The sequence below is a fragment of the Condylura cristata genome, unplaced genomic scaffold (assembly GCF_000260355.1).
Source record: "Condylura cristata isolate star-nosed mole 26May11 unplaced genomic scaffold, ConCri1.0 scaffold00019, whole genome shotgun sequence".
NCBI classification, from domain to species: Eukaryota; Metazoa; Chordata; class Mammalia; order Eulipotyphla; family Talpidae; genus Condylura; species Condylura cristata.
Window position 1 is genome coordinate 23,611,462 of NW_004567120.1, and position 24,206 is coordinate 23,635,667.

Genomic DNA, 24,206 nt, shown 5'->3' on the forward strand with positions numbered 1-24,206 from the left:
ACCTCTCCTGTCTTGCCTGTTGCTCCCCTCAGCAGTGTGTTTCAGTGACTCCACCTGTTCTGTTACCCACTCTGTCTCATGAATCCTCTCACCCCTACACCTCTGGCCCACACCCCAGTTCTTGTATGTATAAATAAATAAAAATAAATCTTAAAAAATAAAACACTCCCACGAGGAAGCCCAAAATGTCCTTGACCATGTCTCTTCCCCATTCAGTGGGATCCCTCCCATCCCATCAGGCTGACCTGAGATAAACTTAAGCCCCTCGATGTGGCTTACTCACACCCCAAACCTGTCCTCCCTGACTCAGGGCTCAATTGAATGTCACCTCCTCCAGAGAACCTTTGGCAGTGATGTCAGAAATCCCTTCTGTGGCCCGGGAGCCCAAGAAAAAATGTTTATACAATTGAGTCACCTATCGTCCCTCTGCAAGGATTCATGTTCCTGCAAACAAACTGCTTTCTTCAAAATGGTAGGGACTGTGGGGGCATTTTCTATGCCCCATGCGCCTTGACACTGCATGGATCCCACTGGCAGTATCTGCGGATGGGCTGACTGAGGTGCAGGCTGGCCCACACCTTCCATTCCTGGGTCCCCATCCTCCCATCCATTGTCTGGCACAGGAGCTGGGTACTCAGTGGAGGTCAGGACCTTCCCTAGATCCACTATTGAGAAATCCTGTCAGAACACTCAGTGTTTATTGGAGGTCCTCACTTGGCTCCTCTAAACTCCAGATATTTTCACAGTGCCTCCAAGGTTGTCATTTTAAAATTTAAGCATCTGGAAAAACTTGCTGAGATACTCCTCCTTCAGCCTAACCTCCACCACAGGCTCTCTGAGGCCCCAGGCAAAGCTCCCCTCTGTGACCTTCACATCTTGCCAGTCCTGAAACAATAGTCATTCCTCTGTTCCTCCCTGCCATGGGAGATTCTTTGTCCCTCCCAGCCCTTCCCGCCACCTCTGCAGCCTCTTTCTACTCTAACTAGGTCAAATTCTGGCAGGGCTTGGCCTCAGCCCTGCCTCTGTTATCTACCTGCCTCTCCAGTGGGGAGTTTCCTCCCTTCAGGCTAGAAGTGGTTCGTTATCCAACCTGAGGTAGTGAAGGTGCAGCTAACATGGCCAAAAGCGAGCACAATCAAAGGGGAGCAGGGCCCAGCCAACTCCTTTCACCTGCAACAGCCCCCCAACCTGAGGCCTCTTGACAGATTCCCCCTGGTAGAGAAGGGAAAATAGCTTTTCAAAAAAGAACCACAGAAATCTAGACCCTGAGAGTTACACACAGAGAAGAGATCAGGTGCAGGGGAGCTCTGGAGCCCCCGAGAAAAATCTAAAAATACAGTCCCTTCTTTTTTCCTTTGATCCCTCTGAGCCAGACATGTTCTAAAGGGTAATAGCATCAAAGATTCTCTGGGTTGCAAAGATCTTGAGAAGGTTCCTGAAGAATTAGGAATGAGGGTGGAGGATGCATCCCGTTGGCTCAGCTGATTAATTTTTAGATGACTAGCTGGTTTGAATGATGGGATCTTGACACTGCTTCATTTTTTTCCTCATTACATAACTTTTTGTTTTTTGTTTTGTTCTGCAAAAGGTATCAAAGGAGGAAAGAAAAGATTGAAATATTCAGCCCTCCCCCACCCCCACCCCCCAGGCCTATATTTCTGCTGCTGCCTCTGGCCTCTAGGGTCTCTGAAGAGATGCACGGAACTGGTCAGCGAAACCAGCCAACCAAGCATCAGGATTGGGTTCAGACTAATCCTCAATGTGACATTCCTTGTTGCTTTAGCCACTCTCCAGTCTTCTCTATCTGGTACGATATCTGGAATCTAGTGGAGGTGCCACTGGCCACTCTGCTCTCATGCCCCCACTCCGCGTGGCTCATCTTCCCACTGGGGGCAGCCCTCCCCCAGACTCTGCTTTCTTCACTGTACTCCAGCCTCTGGTAAACAAAATCTCTTCCTCTCAAAGGAAACTCCTCAAAAAAATGCATCCAGCCCTCCTTGGTGGCACAGCGGGTTAAAGCACAGCACTAAGAAGCTAAAGTCACTTCCGCATGAGTTCCATCCCTGCCTGCCCCGGAGGCGACCACATGGTGTGGCAGCCCTCTCCTGGCCCGCCCGCTGCTCCCCTCAGCAGTGCACTTGTCAGTCTGCCTGTTCTGCTCCCCACTCTGTCTCTGGTGAATCCTCTCACCCTCCGCATCTCTGGCCTGTACCCCAGTTCTGTATGAATGAATAAATAAATCTTTAAAAAAAATGCATCCTTCCTCTAGGTGATACCTGACTGCTTTTCAAAGATGCTGCTTCCCACATAAACTTCTCAACTGGAAATTTCTACATGTCCCACAGCTAAGTTTCATGAGGGGGTGGAGAGGGCAGCTCTCTTCATTGTTCCCTGGCTTACTATCATCTCCTTTTGCCCACAAAACCCAGCTCTATTGCACTCCGCCCCTCTCCATCACTACTATTTATCTTTGCTTTCAAGGCAAAGTTCTTAACCTGGGGGGCCTTGGATTTGAATAGGGAAAAAAACACATTTTTTCCCACTAAACTGAAGTTTAGAGTACAGAACAGGGACAAACACAAGTAACCAGCTACAGTAATTTTAGCAGTACCTGTGATTTCATAACCAATAAATAATCACTGATATTTTTGTTCCCTATTACAGTTCTCAAAATATCTCAAAATTACATTTATACTCATCACATCTTCTAAATTATTATATTATTAGGCCTACATGTAGATATTATTATTTCAGAAATTAGTAAAGAAGCACATGGGTTATAAATCACAATTTTAAATATTTTGCTCACTGTATTTTTAACATAATTGTTCAAAGTTAGGCATTTAAAAATGTTTTCCTGAGAATGATCGCTTAGGCCTCACTAGGTTGCTAAAGAGTCAAGGGCACAAAACCACTTCTTCATTTTGGATAGTTCTAGTCACTACTAAGACAGTAAAACAGGACAACAGCATACAAGGGGGCTGAGCTCAGCTACCTTAAGTACAGGGACCAGGAGATGCTTCTTGGAGAATGTGACATGTGAGCTGTGAGGATGACAACGTGAAAGCCCCAGAGAGACCTGAGAGAAGAAGCTTTCCAGGCAGTGGGGTTAACACATGTGATGGTCCTCGGGCAGAATGAGCTCCACAAACTTTGAGCACCAGGAAAAGGGTTAGGGTGCTGGGACTTAGAGAAGGAAGACCAATAAACTGTCCACAATAAATGGCCAACAGGGTGGAACCAACCGAAATGCACATCAACTGATGACGAGAGAAACAGAAATACCCAAAATAGAATATTCATTTAAAAAATCTTCAGATAGAGGTCCTCCCTGGTGGCGCAGCGGGTTAAAGCACAGCACTGAGAATCTAGAGCCGCTTCCGCATGAGTTCGATTCCCGCCTGCCCAGGAGGTGACCGACCACATGGCGTGGCAGACCTCTCCTGGCCTGCCCGCTGCTCCCCTCAGCGGTGTACTTCGTCCATCTGCCTGTTCTGCTCCCCGCTCTGTCTCTGGTGAAGCCTCTCACCGCCCCTGAGCCTCTGGCCTGTACCCCAGTTCTGTATGCACAAATAAATAAATCTTTAAAAAAAAAAATCTTCAGATAGAATATCCATGCATTGGAATATTACTCAACTAGTAATGGGAAAGGAAGTTAGATACACCCTCCCCATGCCTGAACCTGGGAAACGCCGCAAGAGCAAGATGGCAGACACAAAGGAGAAATATCACAGGATTGCGCTTATGGGAGATGCTAAAGTGGTCAGAGTCATCAAGCTAGAAAGCAGAATAGTGGTTACCTGGGAAAAGGGGACTGGGGCATTAGTGTTTAATGAGCTTCCCTTTGGGGTGATGGAAATAGAGGTGCTGGAGACACAACACTGCAAATGTATTAAATACCACTAAATCGTTCACTTTAAAAGAGTTAATTTTATGTTACATGAATAACCCCTCAATTAAAAAAAAAGAATAATAAGAGACAAAGTAGGTGATGCAACAGGGGACAGATAATGTAGGGTTTTGTGGGGTCTTTTGTTCCATTATAGTCTTTCTGCATGTTTATTTTGAAGCTGGCTATCTTACTGAATCATGTTCACTGGAATTGTTTTCCAGGTGATTACTTGGGTTTTCTAAATAATCATATTATAGAAAAATAACAAATTTGCCTCTGTGAATGCTTTTCTTTTTAAAGTTTTTTGTTGTTGTTGTTGAAGTAACATCACATTGCAACAGATAAATTTCAGGTGTGTGTCATTATAATCACAGTTATTATGGTCATTATAATCAGTAAACATCAACATCTGCATATACTCTGCTACATTCACCCGGTCCAATTCTATCCTTCATCATAGAATTGACCCCCCTTTCCCAACATTCCCCTCCCCTTCCCCCCTTCTTCCTGCTAACCACAAATTTGGGTTTACAAACTAGAAGCTTTTTTTTTTTTTTTTTGCTTTATTTAGTTTGTTTCATTTCTTTAGGTACCACATATAGCGAGACTTACCAACTGTCACCTTTTTGGATAATGCTGATCTATCTCATCTTGAAATACTGTCCTCTGGCTTCCTGGACACCTTTATCTCATGCCTCTGTCACTTTCTTTCTCACTCACCTTAGCCTAACTAAGCCTGTCTGAGCTTCCAGCCTGGACCGTCTTCTCTTGCCATGCTACTCATTACAAGCACATTGTTCCTGGCTGGTCTCCCTCACTCTCATGGCCTCAGTTATCACTGTCTTCTGGTCACACTTCCCAGACACCAGGAAGTAAGTCATCCTAGTCGCCTTCTCTCCAGGGCATCAGCTCTCTGTGCAAACACAGCCATCAGGGCTCCCCTGCTGGGAACCCACAATGCTTGGGCACAGGCAGGCTTCATACTTGACCACCACCGTCACAGGGACCAAAGCCAAGATACCACAAGGTCAGGCTGACAGGACCTTCCCCCAAGTGCACACAGCTAATTTCCTCTATCACTATCCTTCTTGTCATCTCTTCTCCCCGCTTCGCTCATCCCTATTCTGCTCCATCCTCCATGGACTCCTTTAAAGACATTTCTCCTGAGCCTCCTGAATCCCCTGCACCATAGTAAACAAAACTGCCTACATCTTTGCCACTCACAGGGTGCGTACTCCTGGGATATCCAGACTTGTTCGAACTGCGGGCTCCCCAGTCCCCACCCCAGACCCACATGGTCAGAATGTGCCTTTTACCAAGAGCTGGCAGGCAACATCCAAGTTGGAGAAGTGCTGGCCTCCTCCTGGCCTCCCTATTTGAGAATTGGCCTACCTGTTCACCCCATGAAAATCTTATTCTTGACTGAGGACACCATTACCTGGCAGCTCTCTCCAGTGTAGGCTTCTCGTTCTCCCACAACCTGTGCACCTTGGGGCCTGCAGGTGGGAGTCACCGAGCTCCTCAGTGCCCCCTCTAGCGCAGGACCACTCCACCGCAGTGTGAACCCCCGGGACCTGCAGTGTAGTTGGCCCACAGTCCTTCTCCTCATTCTGTGACTACAGTATGCATGTGAACAACCGCCAGTCTTCGCCCTTTTTATTCCTCGACTGCCTCAACTCTCCCACCTGGTCTCCCTCTACACACTGCTTTGTCTCTTTTCCAAGACCAAACTACTGGGGATATTTTGTTTGTTTTAAAGATTTATTTATTTATGCATGCAGAGCTGGGATACAGGCCAGAGGTGCTGGGGCAGTGAGAGGATTCACCAGAGACAGAGTGAGGAGCAGAACAGGCAGATTGATGAAGTACACTGCTGAGGGGAGCAGTGCGTGGGTCAGGAGAGGTCTGCCGCGCCATGTGGGTCAACTCCCTGGCCAGGAATTGAACTCATGCTGAAATGGCTTTAGCTTCACAGTGCTTAGCTTTAACCTGCTGTGCCACCAGGGAGGGCCCTGTTTGTTTTTTAATGAGTGGTCTACACCCACTTTGCTTCCTTTTTAAAAAAAAACTTCACTATTATTATTTTAATTTATACCAAAAATATCTGTACACATTCTCCCCTCCTCAGAGGGAACCACTCTTTTTAGCTTACTGTGCGCAGACCGCTCATGCATTTATGTACATAAATAGAGAAGTATCTGTTTCACTGGGAAGGAGATTTACACGCATGGCACCATCACCTGTGTGTCATCCTGCAACTTCTCCCCCTTCATCTGACATGGCCCTGTGTACATACAGGTCAACCTCATTCTTTTAAACTGCAGGATACAATTTGATGGTATTTTGCACATCACCGATGGACATTTAGATTGTTTAATTTTGTTTTTATTCCTGCAACACTATTTACAATAATTTATCCTCTCCTTAGTGCTACACGAGACTTCTCTCTTCCCTCTATTCATCTGCCAATAAAAGTCATGACCAGGTCCTCCCTGGTGGCACAACAGATTAAAGCAAAGCACTGTGAAGCTATCACAGCCACTGCAGCACAAGTTCAATCCCCAGCCACGGAGGTGACCCACAAGGCACAGCAGACCTCTCCTGGCCCACCCGCTGCTCCCCTCAGCAGTGAATTACAATCCATCTGCCTGCTCTGCTCCCCACTCTGTCTCTGGCGAATCCTCTCAGCACCCCCCCCCCCCGACCCGGACCTCTGGCCTGTACCCAATAAAGAAACAAAATCTTAAAAAAAAAAAATAGAAGTCATGACCATGATAATATCTTCCATATATTACTCAGCACCAGGCACTATTTAATAGTTAAAATAGGACAGAGTTAAATGGTCATCCACATGACCAAATCAAGAAGCTGTGGCACAGCCACACTATGAAATACTACTTAGCCACAATGAAAGAGGAAATGCAGTTACTGTCAGCAAAATGGACGCAGTTTGAGCGGTGGCCTGTATGCATAAATAAATATATCTTAAAAAAGAAAAGGTCAAGGGGAGGTAAGGAGTGGTGGTGGTGGGAAAGAAAAATAAATGCAATGAAATGAAAAGGAAAGAGTGTAAGTTTAGAAAGCTTAAGAATGTTGTCAATACTGGCAATGCACTGCTCAGCCCACAAAAAGTATTCACACGTTACATTTAATAGCCACTGCCCAATTGGTCCTCAAAAATCAGTGTCAATGTACAGCTGCACCCACATGAATAAAATTACCTAGTATTAGTGTATATTATTTATTTAATCTTTAACTTTTCTAAATCTGGTGGATAAAAATATTTCCTTGCTTCGTTTTCCATTTCCGTAGTCACTAATGATGTAACATGAGCGTCATCTCATGTGGTGAGTGACTATTTATTTCTATTTCCCCTTCTGTCAACGACCTTTTCATTTCTTATCAAGTTGTACATGCTATTTATCTCTTTTAGAAAAATTCTGTTATATAGCCTGCAAATACTTCCTTCCCGTCTGTAGTTCATTTTTACTTTTGTTCATATCTTTCAACATGTGAAGTTATTTTTTTTTACTTTTATGAATTTAAATCTTTCAATCTTTTCTTCTGTGACTTTTCAATTTTTATGCCAAGATTAGAAAAGCCTTATTTACTCCCAAACTTAAAAATATTCTCCTATATTTTTAGAATTTGTGTTTAATCCAACTGGAATCTATTTTTGTGAATGATATGTGCATGGGAGTATCTCATTTATTATTTCCTAATGGATGGTCTATTTTCCCAGCAACATATTTTGAATAGTCCATTCTTTCCCTGCTGAGTTATAGACACTAAATGCTTATATTAACATGAATCTGCTCTTGCAATCACATTTTTGTTCTATTGTTCTTCTTGCTATCACCTCCCATGCACTCAGCAATCATGGCAATCTAGTTTCAACCCACAATTCCCTTGGAATTATTATTCTTAAGTATATGGATATTCTCCAGTTTATCTTTCTGGAAACCATTTGCCATCCTGTTCCATATGCTCTGTGATATGGATACTTCTCATTTGATTCTCCTACTAACAAAAGTCATGATGATAATAATATCTCCTGTTCATTGTTGTGTCAGGCACCATTGAATCACATGCTTAATAGGCCACACATGACAAGTATGTCTCACCACAATGCTCCTAGGCAGATGTTAATGTTACTGCTCCACGTTACCGTCAAGAAAGCTGAGGCATAGGGAATTTGTCTCGTTCAAGATACCTGGACCACTAAATAGCGTGATGGGATGTGAACCCTTGTCTGTGTGAACCCAAAGGCTAAGTCTCTAAGCACCCTTTTCCAGGCAGTCCTTCGCATTCTCCCTCTTGGGTTCCTTTGACTGCAACTTCTTTAAAATGGTGGCTTCTGCAGGATCCAACCTCCGTCAACGCTCTTCTCAGCTTACCCCTTCACCCCGGGAAAAGCAGGGCATTTTGATGCCTGCTTCTAAAACAGCTATACTGGCTTAGCTATGCCCACATCATCCTGGCCGTGCCCAAAGTACTGCAAAGAGCTCCTGGGAGCTCACTACACCCCTGCTCCCCAGTCCACTTTGGGGGAGGATTTTCATTTGTACTTAATCAAGTTTGTGTTATCTGACTTTGTATGTGAATGCATTGCATTCAAAATCAAGAAAAACAATAAAGTTATTAAAAAATATAATGGAAGTAGATTAGCCTTTTAAGAGGCCATACCAGTTCAGTCCTCCTAAGCCCTCATTACCAAGGCATTTTCTAGTGTTAGGTATTGAATGTCTGTAATTGAAACAACTGTGAGATTGTAATTGATGAACTCCTGAGCAACTGCAGCTGAGATTAAGCGCTCATCTGGGGGCCCAAATATCTCCTTGCCCAGGGTCTAATTCTTTTTGAAGCAAAAGAGGTGTCCTAGACTTTAAAATGAAAACAAAATTCAGTTCAATTATTAAGAAGTTAAATAGACCCTCCCTGGTTGCACAGCAGGTTAGGCTGCAGCACTGCAAGCTAGCTGCAGCCACTTCCGATCCCCAGCCCCAGAGGTGACCACAAGGTGCAGCAGACCTCTCCTGACCCGCCCGCTGCTCCCCTCAGCAGTGTACTTCATCAGTCTGCCTGTTCTGCTCTCCACTCTGTCTCTGGCGAAGCCTCTCACTGCCCCTGCACCTCTGGCCTGTACCCCAGATCTGTATGCATAAATAAATAAATCTTTTAAGAAAAAGAAATTAAGTATATTTATTCATTATAAGGAAATGAGTATGGTTGTTATAACATTAGAGAGAAATAGGAGAATTTGGGATGCAGTTCATCTAAGAACAAGAGACTCCTCAAAGAGCGAATGGGCACTTGGCTCAAGACGATGAATGGCCTTTTCTGAGCTGAGCACAAGTGTAACCATGTGCCTTCTGGTTAAATACAGAAGAAGGCACCTGACGCCACCCCCTCCCTAACTGCAGCTCTCATCACATCCTTGTCTCCGAGCCCTGTCCCACCCCTGCACCACACACCAGGCTCAATCCCCACTCTCAGTCTCTCCTCTTATCTCTGCTCCTGTGCAGTCTTTTCACAGGATGCTCTTTCTCCATCGGCTGACATACCAGCCCAAAGTTTTTGTCTTTAGCCCAGTGTTCATCTTGCTCAAATGATCTCTGGGGAATCTTACAAGTGAGGATATATCACCTATACCTTGATGACCCAAATCTTTATGTCCAGCCCAGAACTTCTTCTGACCTTGAACCTTGTATATCCAGTAGCCTAGTGCCAAAGGTCATTGTATCTCTTCAAAGACCACAGATAGTTCAAACTCAATAAAGCTGCTTCTCTCTTATTACCTCTCCACTTGTCCACTTTGCTAAGCCAGAAATCTGAATCTCATTCTTGATTCTTCTTTTGCCGTCACACTGTCACACCAACTCTCTACAAAGTCCTGCTGGTCCTTCCTGCCGCGTACAGATCAAATTTGTCTCCACTTCCCTATCTCAGTAACTGTTTTGCCATTGCCTCGATCTAACTAGTCCAACAGTCTCCCAGTTCATCTTCTTGCTCTCCAGTCTATCCTATACTATTCCAAAGTATGTTCTTCCAAAGGCTAATCAGGCTACCTATTCTGCCTTTTAAAATCTTCCACTGGCTTCCTACCTGCACACTCTAGAAATCCCTCCATGATCTGGCTCCTGCATACCCTTCACACCCATCTCCCCTTGCCAGTCCCCTGACTCACTCACTAACCCAGGGGCAGACCCAGGTATTGCAGGGCCTTAAGCATATCTGATTGGAAAGGTCCTTCAGGGACAATAATACATTACCACTAAAAAAATGGTTATAGGGCTTTGGAAGAGCCAGTGCGAGTGAGGGCATGCAAGCTTCAGCTTCATGAGCTGCACAGCACCCCTGCCTCTGGTCTAACCAAGCAAACTAGCCTGCAGTTCCCTAGAACATGCCACATCTCTTTGTCTCTGTACGAGCAGTTACCTCTGACCCTCCAGTCCTTTGTCTGTCTCACAAATCAGCTTTGAGGGCTGGATCAGGAAGCTCCTCTATGAAGCATTTCTTGACTTCCCATGTGGAACTGACTATCCTCTCCTGTCCTCATTGTAACTTGTCCTTTACTGTCTTCGGCCTTGCCTTTCAGGGGATATCAGACCAGAGATAGCTGATTTGCTTAACACCAGTCTTTCCCGTGAGTCTCAAGGGCAGAGACCAAGTCATTCTCTTTTAGATTATCAGAAACCAGCAGAGCCTGGCACAAAGTAAGACCTCAATAAATGTCTGCCAATCACAGGGACACCTCACCCACGTAGACTGGAAAGGTACCCTTCTTTTGGCAAAACATGTAGAGTAGAATAGTTGCTATATACAGGGACCCTGGGTGGAGGCGGTGTTTGTGAGGTGTCTGCTGCCTGCCCCACCTGTTCTGAGGGGGGATGGTCCCATTGCTGAGCTCCTCCCTATGGTCCTTACCTGTCCTCCTTGTTGATCTGGTCCCCAAAGCCCACCGTGCTAACAATTGTGAGCTTTAGCCCCACGTTGCTTTCTTGAAGGTCATAGGTATTGGACCGGAGCTGGACACCTGGTTGTGTGTGAGTGGCTGGCTCCCCCTCGAACTTGGTGTTGAATAAGGTATCCATGAGGGTGGACTTGCCCAAACCTGTTTCTCCTGAAAAGCAAACACACAAATTATGTTCCATTCACAGAATGACTGTGTCACCATTACATATCATGGCTCAGGTGCATTTCACTGACACGAGAAAATGTACCAATAAAACACCAAGTAATGAGCAGCTAGAACTCTGTGGACTCAGTTAAGTGAGCAATCTCAGTTAAGTGAGAAAGACGGAAAAGAACCACACCACAGAACAGTATCAGGAGTGAGAAAGATGGAAAAGAACGACGCCACAGTATCAGGAGTAGCCACTTCCGGGTTATGGGATTGCAATCATTTTCACTTCATGTTATGGGCAGTGATGCAGAGGTACAGTTGTATCTGGAAAAACCTGGAAGGAAATACAGTGTACTCTTACCATGGCTCTCTCTGGGTGGCAGGGGTGAAGTATGGTTTTCACTTCTTTTTGTTTTTAATGCTTTTCTGTATTTTCTGCAAGTCTCCTTGGATGCCCAGGTGTGCATCCCAGTCGGAGACTACTCTTGGTTGAGCTTTCTGTTATTTCATTTGTAGCTGAGGGGCATGGGGAGGGCGGTGAACAGCGGGTAGGGGGAAAGGGGTGGAGCTAGCAGGCCACAAATTATTCTTCTCTTTAAATTTCAAACAAACCAGTCGTTTGTTTAGCTAACAGGCTACAGGATACTAATACATTCAAGCACTGAAATTTCATATAAGTCTTGATTTTCACACCAAGGAGACGAGTAGGGAAAGGGTTATGGAGGACGTTTTTGAAGGTTTTCCCTGGGAGATCCAAGGAATATCAAGCCATTGCCAGGAGCCAAGGAGTCTGTGGGAATGAAGACACTGAAAGGGAGCGTAGCACTGGGAGCAAGAGTCAGGCAGGAAACTGACTGAGACTACAAGCCGGACTGCACACTGCAGCCTCTTAAGTCTCCATGGATCCAGCCTGTGACCACTCCGAGTGAGTCAGGAAAACCAGGAACAAAAGACTCAGTAGTTAATGACCTTGGACTCCTATACAGTTTCCCCTGTCACCTGAAAGTTGGCATTTGTATCTGGCAGGATTTGATAGGCTGTTTGTTATGTCTGGGAACACCATTACCATTAATTCATATGGAAAGATTTTTGAGCCTTCCAGACCTCCAAAATAACCTACCAAATCCTGCCAAAGACCATCTACTTACAGACAGCAGGGGAACCTGCTCTTCAGCCACACCAGCTCTTCTTCCCCTCCCCCTCCCAGCCTTTGAGATGTGGGCATTGACCAATCTTCACAGTGGGGAATGGGTGTGCTCTGGGCCAATCATGACCGTCCAGTCACCACCCCTCCCCCACCCCAGCAGCACATACCTGCAAAGCAGTCCAGGGATCAGCTTAGACAGAAGGGTACCCACTGAAGTGCCAAGGGTCTGTCCCATCCCACCCTCCATGGGGGGAGGAATTGCATCTTCCATCCCTCTTTGATCCAAGGTAATGAGCTATGAATACAGGGAGGTGCTTTGTAAAATATCTCTCTACAATGAGAATTTTCTGTGTGTAGATACACAGACTGAGAATGAGGAGAATATTCAACTTGACCTGGCTACCCGCCCCCCCCACCCAATTTTATAGCTAGGCCTTACTGATGTGGTTGACTTCCAGGGTACAGAAAATGGCTCCCTGCTCACACAGATCATGTTTCCAGCCAGGGTCTGCTATACCCATTAGCAACAAGGATTCTCTCAGAGGAGCTCTCTTTTTCCCTCCCCAAAGGAACAGGAAGTATTTGGGTCCCAAGAAAATTTGGTGAGGTGGGCCTTTGCCGTGGGAGGTGGCAAATTTGGCCAAACAATGGAATGTATCAGCCCCACCACTGTGCCCAAGGGAGGGGTGCCAATGAGGCCAGAACCACTGAGGCGGGCACCCAAGAACTGCTCCACCCTCCACTTGCCTTCCCTCCTGGCACTAGTGTTACTTTTCAGTCATCTCTAGAATTGTGTAATGAGTTTTCCGTGGACACCCCCATTCTACCCCTTCTTGTGTTCCAGGAGCTTGTGGAATGGCCCAAAGTGTGCAGAGATCGCTGGACCCTGTCCCACCGACACTGAACTGGCTTCTACAGAGTGAGGCAGTCCTGTTTGCACAGCTGGAGAACGGGAGTCCTGGCCTGCTGGGCAGGGCAGGGCAGGGCTGGGCAAGGCAGCAGGGAGGAGCAGCATGGAAAATGGCCACCCAGAGCCCTGCCAGCACAAAGGACTGTGGAAATTAGATGCCCAGTGATGAATGTCTGGAAGAAAAGAACCGGCAGGTGTCCAGGGAATCATGACAAATGCAACCAGAGAAAAGGGCAGGAGTCAAGCCACATCCTATGGCTACGCGGTTAGTTCCACATTTCCATCCATGTGGCGCCCAGGCTTTCTCAATGGCTATCACAGATCCCAGCCAGCGCCTAGACGCTGGCTCCTCCCACTTCCCTGGGACCAGCATCGAGCAAGGGCGTGCTAACTTCCATGGGCTCAGCAGATTCCACATCCCTGCAGGAAGGTGCGGCCTGACAATCAGATTCCAGCAGGAAAGCTGAGGAGTCCCCAGGGGTCAATTTATCGCTCCTCCGCCCTCGTCTTAGTGGACAGCAAGGTTTCTTCACCCGTTTTAAGTCATCTCAACCAGATGAGACAATTTCACCTCACTTTGCTTAATGGAGATAGTGTTTGGGAAGCACCAGGTTCTTTGAAAAATTGAATTTTAGGGCCCTCGCTGGTGGCGCAGCGGGTTAAAGCACAGCACTAAGAAGCTGAAGCCACTTCTGCGTGAGTTCCATCCCGGCCCGCCCCCCGGAGGTGACCACATGGCGTGGCAGACCTCTCCTGGCCCACCCTCTGCTCCCCTCAGCAGTGTACTTCATAGATCTCCCTGTTCTTCTCCCCACTCTGTCTCTGGTGGATTCTCTCACCGCCCCTGCACCTCTGGCCTGTTCCCCAGTTCTGTATGCATAAATAAATAAATCTTTAAAAAAATAGAATTTTAACTGAAAACATGTATTATGAAAGATGTTTTTTCAAACTGTACTCCCTGGGATAAGCTCATATTGACCTCTCTGAGTTAAAAACTACGGTCATAACGAAAAGCATAAAACAAAAAGAAAATGCAAGCTCTCAGGTCTGCCTGGTGGCACCAGGGGTTAAAGTGCATCACTATGAAGCTGGCCACAGCCAATGCAGCATGAGTTCGATCCCCGGCCAGGGAGCTGACCCACAGGGCATGGCAGACGTCTCCTGACCCACCTATTGCTCCCCTCAGCAGTGTACTTTGTCGATCTGCCTGTTCTGCTCCCCACTGTCTCTGGTGAATCCTCTCACCCCCTGCACCTCTGGCTCATATATGCCATAAATAAATAAATCTTTAAAAAATGTTCTTTGCTTTGTTTGCTATTAAGATTTGCATTCCCTTCGCACTTTGTAAAATTGAAAGTCCTTGCAAGTTATGAAACACAGAGTCCCAGCCAAGTTATCACTAAATAACTATGTAGTCTTAGTTGAGCCCTTTCCCCTCTCTGGGCCCTAAATCTCCTTTCCCATAAAATAAGCAGGCTAGAGTAATAACACCGCCAGCTCTCATGGAGCCCTGGCTATGTGGCAGGCCCCAACGGCTGTAAATACCTGACATCGATTTCCTCTCCTTCTCCCCACAACAAACCTATAAAGAAGAGGCTACCACTAGTCCTCAGTTTACAGATGGGCAAACCAAGCCACTTCCTGGCTGTGTGAATAGATCCCAAGTCCTCAATCTCACTGTTCCCACCTTTCTCACCAGTAAAATATGAACCTTCGACACTCCTCTCCAGGGCCACATAGTAGAAAGTGGCCAACCCAGCAACTGAATGCACAGTCTGGCCTTGGAGGCCATGCTTAGTACCCGTGAGCCTCAGGCATGATATGCTGGTTCAGTTGGTCAGCCAACGAATATTTAGAAAGCCTCTACTCCTAGGAGCCAGGCCCAGCTCTAGGCACCGAGGATGGGTCACAGAGCTATGAAAAGATATCCAGGACCCCTGTTCGCCTGGAGCTCACACTCATGTGGAGCTTAAGTCCCTTCTCACTCTGAATGTTGGAATAAACTGAAGGAAACAGCTCTGAGTTCAGCAGAATTGAGCTCTCCAGGGACTCCAGCTGGCCAGGAGAGCCTATGGACAGGGGTGACGAGGTCAAGCCTGGCTCTGGGATCTTGCCCTCTTCTCTTTGAACTTGCAGAGGCCTGGCAAGCACACTGGCCAGCAGGAGAGTGGAGCCAGCTTTCCCTGTTTCCTGTAGCTCTTCCCAAGACAACAGGGTGACATCACGCTGGTGGCTTAAAATCAGCTACGGTGGGAATCACAACACCCTGGTCAGTAAATGCTATAACCAGTTTTCTTCCTGAGAGTGGGTTTTTTTTTTGAGCCTGGACAGCACAACAGACAGCCTGGCTTAAACAGGTGAACAGGTGTTTCTCAGAGGTGGAGGGCAGGCAACAATTGATCCCTGACCTTGAAAGAGGGCTAGCTGCCCTTCCCATTCCCCTGGAGTGAGCCTCGATCCTACTTCTCTTGTGTGTGTTTTCCAAGTTCAACAGAGCCCGACTGAGCCTGGAATCTTGAGCAGCTTCAAAGTAAATATTATTATGACCCTCTGTGCTCCTCATAGGCGGGACTGCTGCTGGCACATGTGCAGGGATCAGCTTCGTCGGGCTGCTTTCCCAGGAGTGCAAAGCAGTGGGCTCCTGAATATTTGTCCTGTCAGCCTGGGTGGCTCCTCTGAAGCCTCCTGCACTGTGTCCAGGATCATGGGATCCCGGTGACTGCCAACCTAGGGGACTAGGGTGTGTGTTTTATGAGGGGAGGGGAACCTCACTCTAATTACTATGGTCAACCCGAGAGAATCTGCTCGTAAGGAATCATATGGTCTCAACTGTGTGCCCAGTCTTCTGAAAATAGTCACTATAGGTGCCATTTATCAGCACTCTTACATATGAAGTGAGCTGTAGGTTCATAAGAATTCTCTCAGCCCCAATATGCACGCACGAGTGAGCTACTCACTCTGCTGGGCTAGCATCTATGATCAGCAGCCCAGCACCTGGATTAAAAAAAATACTGTGATTAAAAATACCCTAAGACACCAGGGGGAAAAATAATAATAATGAACAACTATATACCAGAGATATTTTACGGGGGTGGGGTGGGGAATAGGATCAAAAATGGAGGTGGGGGCGGGGAGTGCACTGGACTATGGTGATGGCACACAGGTGATTTGGTGATGGGAAGCCCACAGGGATTACAACTGAGATGGAAAAAGGCACAAGATGATATAAAAACTATGAACTACTGTATCATTAAAAATATATATATCCTGTTAATAATCAAAGCTAGTGCTACCATAATTTTACACTGAAAATGCCTGCTGAAAAAAAGAAACAAAAATCCTTAGGGGGAACATCTTCTATGCCTATATTGAACAATCATCTAACAGTCATTCATGGAGGAAAGCTGGTGAGGCGAGCACAAAGAGGGGAGGGAAACTGACTTATGCACAGGCAGAAGGCCTGCGGGCTGATGACTGGAAGCCAGGGAGAAAAGAGAAAAGACCACCTGTGGCCGCCTGCTATGAGGCCTCGGGGACAGAGCTTGCCCCGTGGCTGCGCTGGGATTGCAACCTTAGAGCCACTCTCAGCCTCTTGACCTTGGCCCAAATTGAGGGTTCCCTGGGCAATGACAGGGTATGAGCATCCGCCAGAGAAAAGAACGGGTGAGTTAGAGGCTTTTTTGGACCAGGGATGGAGAACATAATTAACTCGCCCCAGGCTGCTGCAGCCCATAGTTGCTGCTGCAGCGCTGAGAGGCACTTTCAGGGCAACCATTTCCTAAAACTTGATAAGTGAGAAAGAGAAGGGGTGACTCGTTGGGGTCTCCTTTCTTCCCCACCCCTCTTGGAAAATCTGGCCCAGGCAGTTGAGCGATTCCATGCCAGCAGGTGCACACTGGAGCAGCTGTGACTGTACCATGCCTGGGTGGGAACTCGAGGACAGTGGTTTATTATTTCTCCCACTCACTTTGCCTTGAACTTGGCTGCTTCTTCTTCTGGGCCTCAGGGGAGCTCGTGATCCACATATCCACTCACTCTAGACTTCTGCACTCACGGGGCCGTCCTGATTTACATGGCTTCTCTCCTGAAGCTTTACTAGCCCACCCAATTGCACTTGGTTGAGAGGATCCTTAGGATGGGTCTGTTTGTTCACGTCTCATCTCAACCTCACCAGAAATCATCTGGAGCTCTGGGGAGAATACCAAAGGAAGTCAGTATGTGTATGTGGACATTTTTCAGTAATACATATTATATGAAATAAGTTGGCCATCAGCCAAAGATTAAAGCTCTTGTGGGTTAAATAGAGAGTCAGTAGCACTAATGAAGGGTGCGATAGCATTTGACCTTGATGTCAATCACCATGACTTTTACCTCGTTGAGTCCCTCTCCAATGAGCAGCTAATCATGATCATGAAGAGAGTTGGCATTTAAAGAACTCACAGCTTAGATCTGCACACTGAGGCCTAAGGAGTGCCACTGTTATCTCTTACGTCCCAAAGCTGATCAGGTGGGACTGAGTCGCACAGTTAATGAGTGAGCCTAGCTCACTGCCTGCCATCTGTAGTGACAAGTGGTTTTGTTGTTCTTTACTTGTCCTTGACTGTGTAGTTATTATTCCCCAGCTCTTAGATTATTTCTCTTTGATAGTGGTCTAGACAAGAGTGCTGGGAAAAGAGAAGAAAGAAAAGTAAAGAGACCCAGGAAATAAGTGACCTTAGTTAGAAAACAGACCTTGAGACTACATTACAGAGTAAAATGTCCAATTCCGTGGAGCTCAGATCCCCAACATGAATGAGTTCCCCATGAGCGCTAACAAAAATAAGCAAAGGAGATTAGCAAAGTGTTGGAGTGTTCCAGCCTAGTGTGAAAACTAGCTTCATTAGGGTATTTATATAATCATTAAGGTTTGGAATAGGTCACTGAAAATATTCGGGTATGTGTTACTGCACTGCATGGTGGAAATTATATGCTGAGATTGTGTTGGCAAATTTGGGACTTCTAAGGTCTAAGAGATTCTTAAAAGAATTATCAAGGAACTGTAGTCCCTCATATTTGTTTGAATGGTATTTGGCAGTTTCCAAAGTGCTTATGTGCTCTCAAGAGATGGTATTGGCAGCAGTTAGAGAAACAGTGGGAGGGAGAAAGGTCAGCCAGACCTAGGTTCTTGCCAGGGCTCTGCCACTTACTCTGTGTTGCCTCAGGTAAATGTCTTGCGCTCCCTAAATCTCTGCATTTCCATCTGTCCCAAGAAGATACAAAGGCTCTCTTCACTTCCCAGAGGCCTCAGAAGGCCCCAAATTGCTAATATATGAGAAAGTGTTTGAGCAGTATCATGAGTGGTTTCTGTGGGGTTAACTCATTCATTTATTTCACATTTATTTCAATAGGAGTGAACTCTCTTTGTGCTGTGATTAGCACATTAGAAGTGACTAAGACATGGTTCCCACACTTGAGACTAAAGGTCCAGGCGGAAAGATTTAAAGGGAATAAAAGAACTTTGTACACAGTTGTGTGATCCCTGCCCTTGAGCTGAAACGGTACCAAGTGTAGCGGGACTCCAGAGGAAGCAGACAGACCCAACCTGCTGCCTGTAGCTGGTGGGCGAACGTCTTTCCAACAGCCATCAGCTCCCTCCCAAATCTCCCCTGGCTCCCTTCTTCGACCATCAACATGAACTTGACAACAGTGGCTGAACCAACCAGCTCCTTTGCCAAATCTCCACAGGGTGTCACACAGCTCAGCTTCTCCAAAGGCGTGGGCCCCATATTCAAATCTGGCCAAGGAAAATATACTGACGGATAGTTCCTTACCAAAAACCAAGCAGAGGGGTAAAAGACGAAGGGAGAGACACTGGCAAATAGATCACAATGACACACTTATTTAACCTAATTACCTGCAAAGCCGAATCCAGTCATTAAGGATCCATATTCTGTAATAGAATTTCCTGCTATGGAAATACTCACCCACGCACAGGATGTTGAAGCAGAAGCCCTGGCTGACTGACTTATTCACCAGCTGGTCGGGCAAGCTGTCAAATCCCACATGTCCAGCCAGGGGGACAGTTCGGCAACCTTCACCCTAATTTGGAAGGGGAGGGATGGGATCAAATTAAAAGGTGCTTAGAAAGCAGTCCGGGTGTCACTTCTACATCCAAATGCTCTCCATGCTCGGAAGTCACCCCCGCCCAGACTCAGTGTTATCCATCTCCTCCTTTAGCTACTCCCTGCTCCAAAGCAAAATGATCCATAGGCCTGGAAATCATGGATTCTTGAGTGCAAGCACCCTCGAGACTCAGGGATGGATGTCTCTGGAGTTCCAGACAGAGCAAACTACAGAGGGAATTCACAGGGCGCAGAGGCAGGGCCAGGGATGAGTGTACTGTCCACTCGATTCCTTGCAAGCAGGAGAGTAACCCCGCGCAGCCGCAGCTTCCCCCGCAGATCATCTGAGAGAATACCACCCATCTTAAAGGTGCCCGGAAGACACAAATGTGCAAAGACACGTCACATGCTCACCACTATGCCCGGTGCAGGCATAAGGCCCCAGCAAATACACAAAGAAACTTCAGAAAGGAGGCAATACTCCTCTCTAGGGCATTTTGGGGATCCACACAGGTGACACCAAGTTGAAGTTAGGAGGCTTTGAAAGCAGGTAGGTCAAGGTTAGAGTCCCACCTCCACCTTCTAACCTTGGACAAATTACTTAATTTCTCAAAGTTACCCTGTCTGTAAAATTGGAAACTAGTAGTTAACGCCACCTAGGGCTAGTGTTAGGATGAGCTAGAACACTCCTCACTTAGCACATCTCCTGGCATAGGGTAAGGATTCTTCATGAGCAGGTATCCCAGGTGATGCCATGGAACACGGGCGGCCCCTCTAGCTACAGAGAGCTGCCGCCTCCCTGCCTCCCCCTACCTCTGGGCCCTTGTCTCCACAGGGGTCAGCCAAGCCACCTGCAGCCCTGAAAGCCAGTCCCAAAGCCTCTTGTTGTTAATGGCTTTACAAAACAAGAGGTGCCTCAAACAGGTTTCCAAGAACCAAGGAGAAAGACCAAGAGAGGCCTGCATGTACTCAAGGAGCTAACTGGTAACGGGCGCTGAGGTGGTGAAAAGGAGGAGAAGGGAAGCAGGAGCCATCTGAGTAGACCAGAGGGTTTTGTAGCAAGTCCGAGTGGGTGAACAGGGCTACACCAAGATTTCCATAACAGGAAGGGAGCCAAGAGCAATCCAAAAGGGCATGCCGGTACCAGGAGGCCTGTGCCAGCCTCCCAGGCTGTGCCCTCAGCAAGCTCGTATGCCGACGGGACCAGCTTTTCAACAAGGACCATCAGATATATACCTGCATCATGGGCTGTGACGGTGGGGGAAACTCACAGCAGCCACAGGGTCAAAACTGGCTCACCCAGCGTGGGATCCCACTCCCGCGGGTGTCTTTGGGTCCTCCGAGAGTGAGAGACAGGGCTAGTACCGGTGACCACCATCTGGCAAGTTTATTCTCCTGACACATCTCACCCCACACACTGCCAGTGGAGAATTCTTGACAGGCAACCATATGCCACCCCTCAGCCAAGGCTGGCATATTCCAGGTCCCAGAGGGGCGCCTGAAGACAGCGAGGTTTCACAAGTAACCCACATCACTCAAGACATCTCCGTCTTCCTGTTCCACTTCCTTTCCCCTTCGCCCCCTTCTGTTTATTAAAGCCAGCAAAAAAAAAAAAAAAAGATGGTAAGTGTCCCAGGGTTCACTTCTGGCTGTTGACAATGGAGGGAAGACCGATACTTAAGAGCCAACGTGCCTGTCTGGTGTAGCCTCCGCCACAGCAGGCATCGGAACTGGGATGGACTTAAGAGTTGAGGTTTCCTGAGCCATGTTTTATCACCTCTGACTGTCTCTTCCTGTCACCAAATTCAGTACCGTGAAATGTCAAGTGCTCAAATGTCTCTGGTCCAAGTTCTAAAAGGAGAGCAAAAGGAATTTTCTTTTTTTTTTTTTTTTAAAGATTTGTTTATTTATTCCTACAAGATCTAGGGTATAGGCCAGAGGTATGGGGCTGGGGGGAGGTGAGAGACAGAGTGGGGAGCAGAACAAGCAGATCAAGAAGTACACTGGTGAGGGGAGCAGCAGGTGAGATAGGAGAGGTCTGCCGCGCCATGTGGGTCACCATGTGGGCCGGGAATCAAACTAGTGCTGCAGTGGCTGTGGCTAGCTTCACAGTGCTGTGCTTTAACACGTTATACCACCAGGGAGGGCCCGAAGGGAATTTTCAAACTGAACACAGTGGAAGGCAGTAGAGAGAGCACCTTCAGAAAAGAGCCGGTCTGTTTCCTAATTCCCTCTCGCACCTTATTCTCCAAGGTGTTCTTCTTGTCAGACTTAGTACACCCTCCCATGAGCCCACCCGAGGTGCGCTCTGTTCCCTCTACACTGTGCCACGATACAAGCAGTATTTTAGGAAACCATTCCAGCTGCAGGGTGCTTGTTGATTGGAAGAGAGCAAGCAGGAGATGACACGAATGAGGCTGAACTGGCAGAGAGCCACCCAGACACTATGACAACAGACACTGGTTGAAGTGAACTGATTGGACTTAGGACTCAGAGGGAAGAACCTATTTGAGAAATGTCCTAAAGAAGGGATGCATCCCAATGAGTGAGTCCACAGATGCCGCAAGGGTCTCGAGCCTGGGAGCGGATTGATGGCACTGTGGGCGGACAGAGGAAATTCAGAAGAGGGAAATGCTTTAACTGGGGAAGTCAAGGAGTCTGCTTTAAACAAGTTCTTACTAAAGACGTGACATTTATCAAGGTTTTTATTTTATAAAAGTAATCACCATTCACTGTAGAAATTTTAGAACATATGGAAGATGATCAAGGAAAAAATAAAATGCACGATACCATCACTCTCTGAAGATAATCACCGTTAGTATTCAGATGCCTCGCCCTCCAGTCTGTGTTTCATACAAAATAGGAACAACCCTTTCATAATCTGACTTAATAACCTGGCAATTAGTATGGATGTTATCTTGGCTAGCTAAGCATACAGCTGAAACACTGCTTTTATTGACCACATAGCATTCCATTGTAGCAATCTGCCACATTTTCTTTACCAATCTTCCACTGCTAGACATTTTGAATGTTTCCAAGTTTTCTACATTATGAAGAATATGTTCTTGTTCTTGTTCTTACAGGTTTGCATATGTCTCTGGTTATTTCCTTAATTAAATTCCTAGAATTGAAACCTGCTGGGTCTAAGGGCATGCATGTTTGAAAGGCTTTGGTACACACTGAGAAATCATTCAACTGAGAGTAGTATAAAGTCTATGCCACCGTTGACGTGTTCCACCACCAATATGGGAGAGTGTCTGTTTATCCAGACTTAGGCTAACACTGAGTTTCTGAGGCTTTTTAACACCTGCAAATTGAATTACTGGAAAATAATATTATGCCATTGAATTTGAATTTTATTATCAAGGTTAAAGTTTTTTATTGTTCAATTATGTGTGTTTTATTATATATATACATACATACATGTGTGAGTTGTTCATGTCTGTCCATTTTTAAAGAAATGAGTATCTGTCTTTGTCATCTGGATTGGAAAAGGTGTTTTATACATACCAAGAAACATAACATGATTTTGATTTTATGACAAGATATACAGGAGAAGAAATCCAAGTACTTAGCAACATGAGATTGTAAGCTCTGGGAGAATTCAGAACTGAGATCTAAATTAAGGAGTGAGAGCTATGGAAATGGATGTGTTTTCTAAGAGACAGTACAAGGAAACAGGGGTTAAAAAGACAGAATATAGGGGAATGCCACAGTCAGTCACTTCAAAACGACAAGAAAAATAAGAGGTGACCCAATCATTTTCTACCACCAAAGGCCAAGGCGGAACTCAGAATTACACAGCAATAACCACGGATCTAGACGTGGTGAAGATCACTGGTGACTTTTAGGACCCTTATTTCATCTGTAACTCTTACATGTTTCCAACCCATCTAGACTAACTGGAAGGTTTGGGGGCTAAGGGGCCTGGTTCTGGTAAACGTTTTTGTTACGGACCAAGATTTAAGCAGCCAACTTTTTTATTTCAATGCTTATAGTTAAGAAATATTCCAAAATGAATTTGTATATATAGTTTCTGCTTTAGGAAGTCCTGTCCAGAGAGCACCATTCACTCTTGTTTAATAAATCTCTTACGATGTCAAGGTCATCAGTATGAATAATCAGTCCTTACTGTTCAGAGCTAAATGTGTAGAGGTCAAAAAGATAAGATAGTGGACTAAATGTACAGCCCCTTGACGTTTCTTCCCCACATCTTCACTAAACCTCTAATATCTTATCTCTTCTTTCTTCCTCCTTAAGCTGGCCTGATTAATTGAGGTCCTGATTACGTTGATTGCAGTTAATTGAACATTCCCTGAATTACAATATGCATAAGAGGAAAGAGAACTGGCGACTAGGTCTAGAGTATCCAACACTAAAACCTCAAGTAGGAAGGCCACAGTCACCAAAGTGTTAAATGGCACATCTCTTGTAATCCTGCCATCTCTCCTTGGAACCTGTTCAGCAGAAACTCACATGTCAACAAATATCTGTGTACAAGGACATTCACTACAGCACTGTTTCTAATACTGAAAAAGTAGGGAAAAACAACATACAACAATAGGGACATCTTTCACCAAATTATAGTATGTGCATCTTCTGGAATATTCTGTCATCATTAAGAAGAAAGAAGTAGGTCTGTATGTACTGATGCAAATACCTCCAAGACATATGATAATGTAGAAAAAAGAAACTGTAGAACAGAGTATGGACCTATGTGTGCCCCCAAAGCCCTATGGATGTGAATTTGCACATAAATGCAGGTGATTGCATGGAAAGGGGACTGAAAAGAAAGACTCACTGAACCAAGAGCTGTGGCTCCCTCCAGAGAAGGGTATGTATATGTAGGGGCTGATTCAGGAACGTCAGTATGCCTCCATATGGTTTGATCTTTTTTAACAGCATGAATGTGTTCACACCACACCTATGTAATCTAAAAAATTTTTTAACACAAGAAAAGGGTTCTCACTCAGCTTTTCGACAAGGGTCATTGGGATGTAGAGAGTCTGAGAGGAGCGAAAGGAAGGCAA

The 24,206-nt window shown here is 46.1% G+C and overlaps 1 protein-coding gene across 2 annotated transcripts in view; it reads right to left on the bottom strand.

The window, feature by feature from the left end:
• The window catches only part of SEPT6 (septin 6), a 59,124-nt gene that overhangs the window by 26,255 nt on the left and 8,663 nt on the right, over positions 1 to 24,206 (bottom strand). For both annotated transcript variants that reach the window (XM_004685752.2, XM_012727164.1), the window contains exons 2-3: positions 19,039 to 19,153; positions 10,820 to 11,015 (exon numbers count right to left, since the gene is read on the bottom strand). In XM_004685752.2, the coding sequence (XP_004685809.1) occupies positions 10,820 to 11,015; positions 19,039 to 19,153 (311 nt within the window). The remainder of the gene's footprint in view (positions 1 to 10,819; positions 11,016 to 19,038; positions 19,154 to 24,206) is intronic.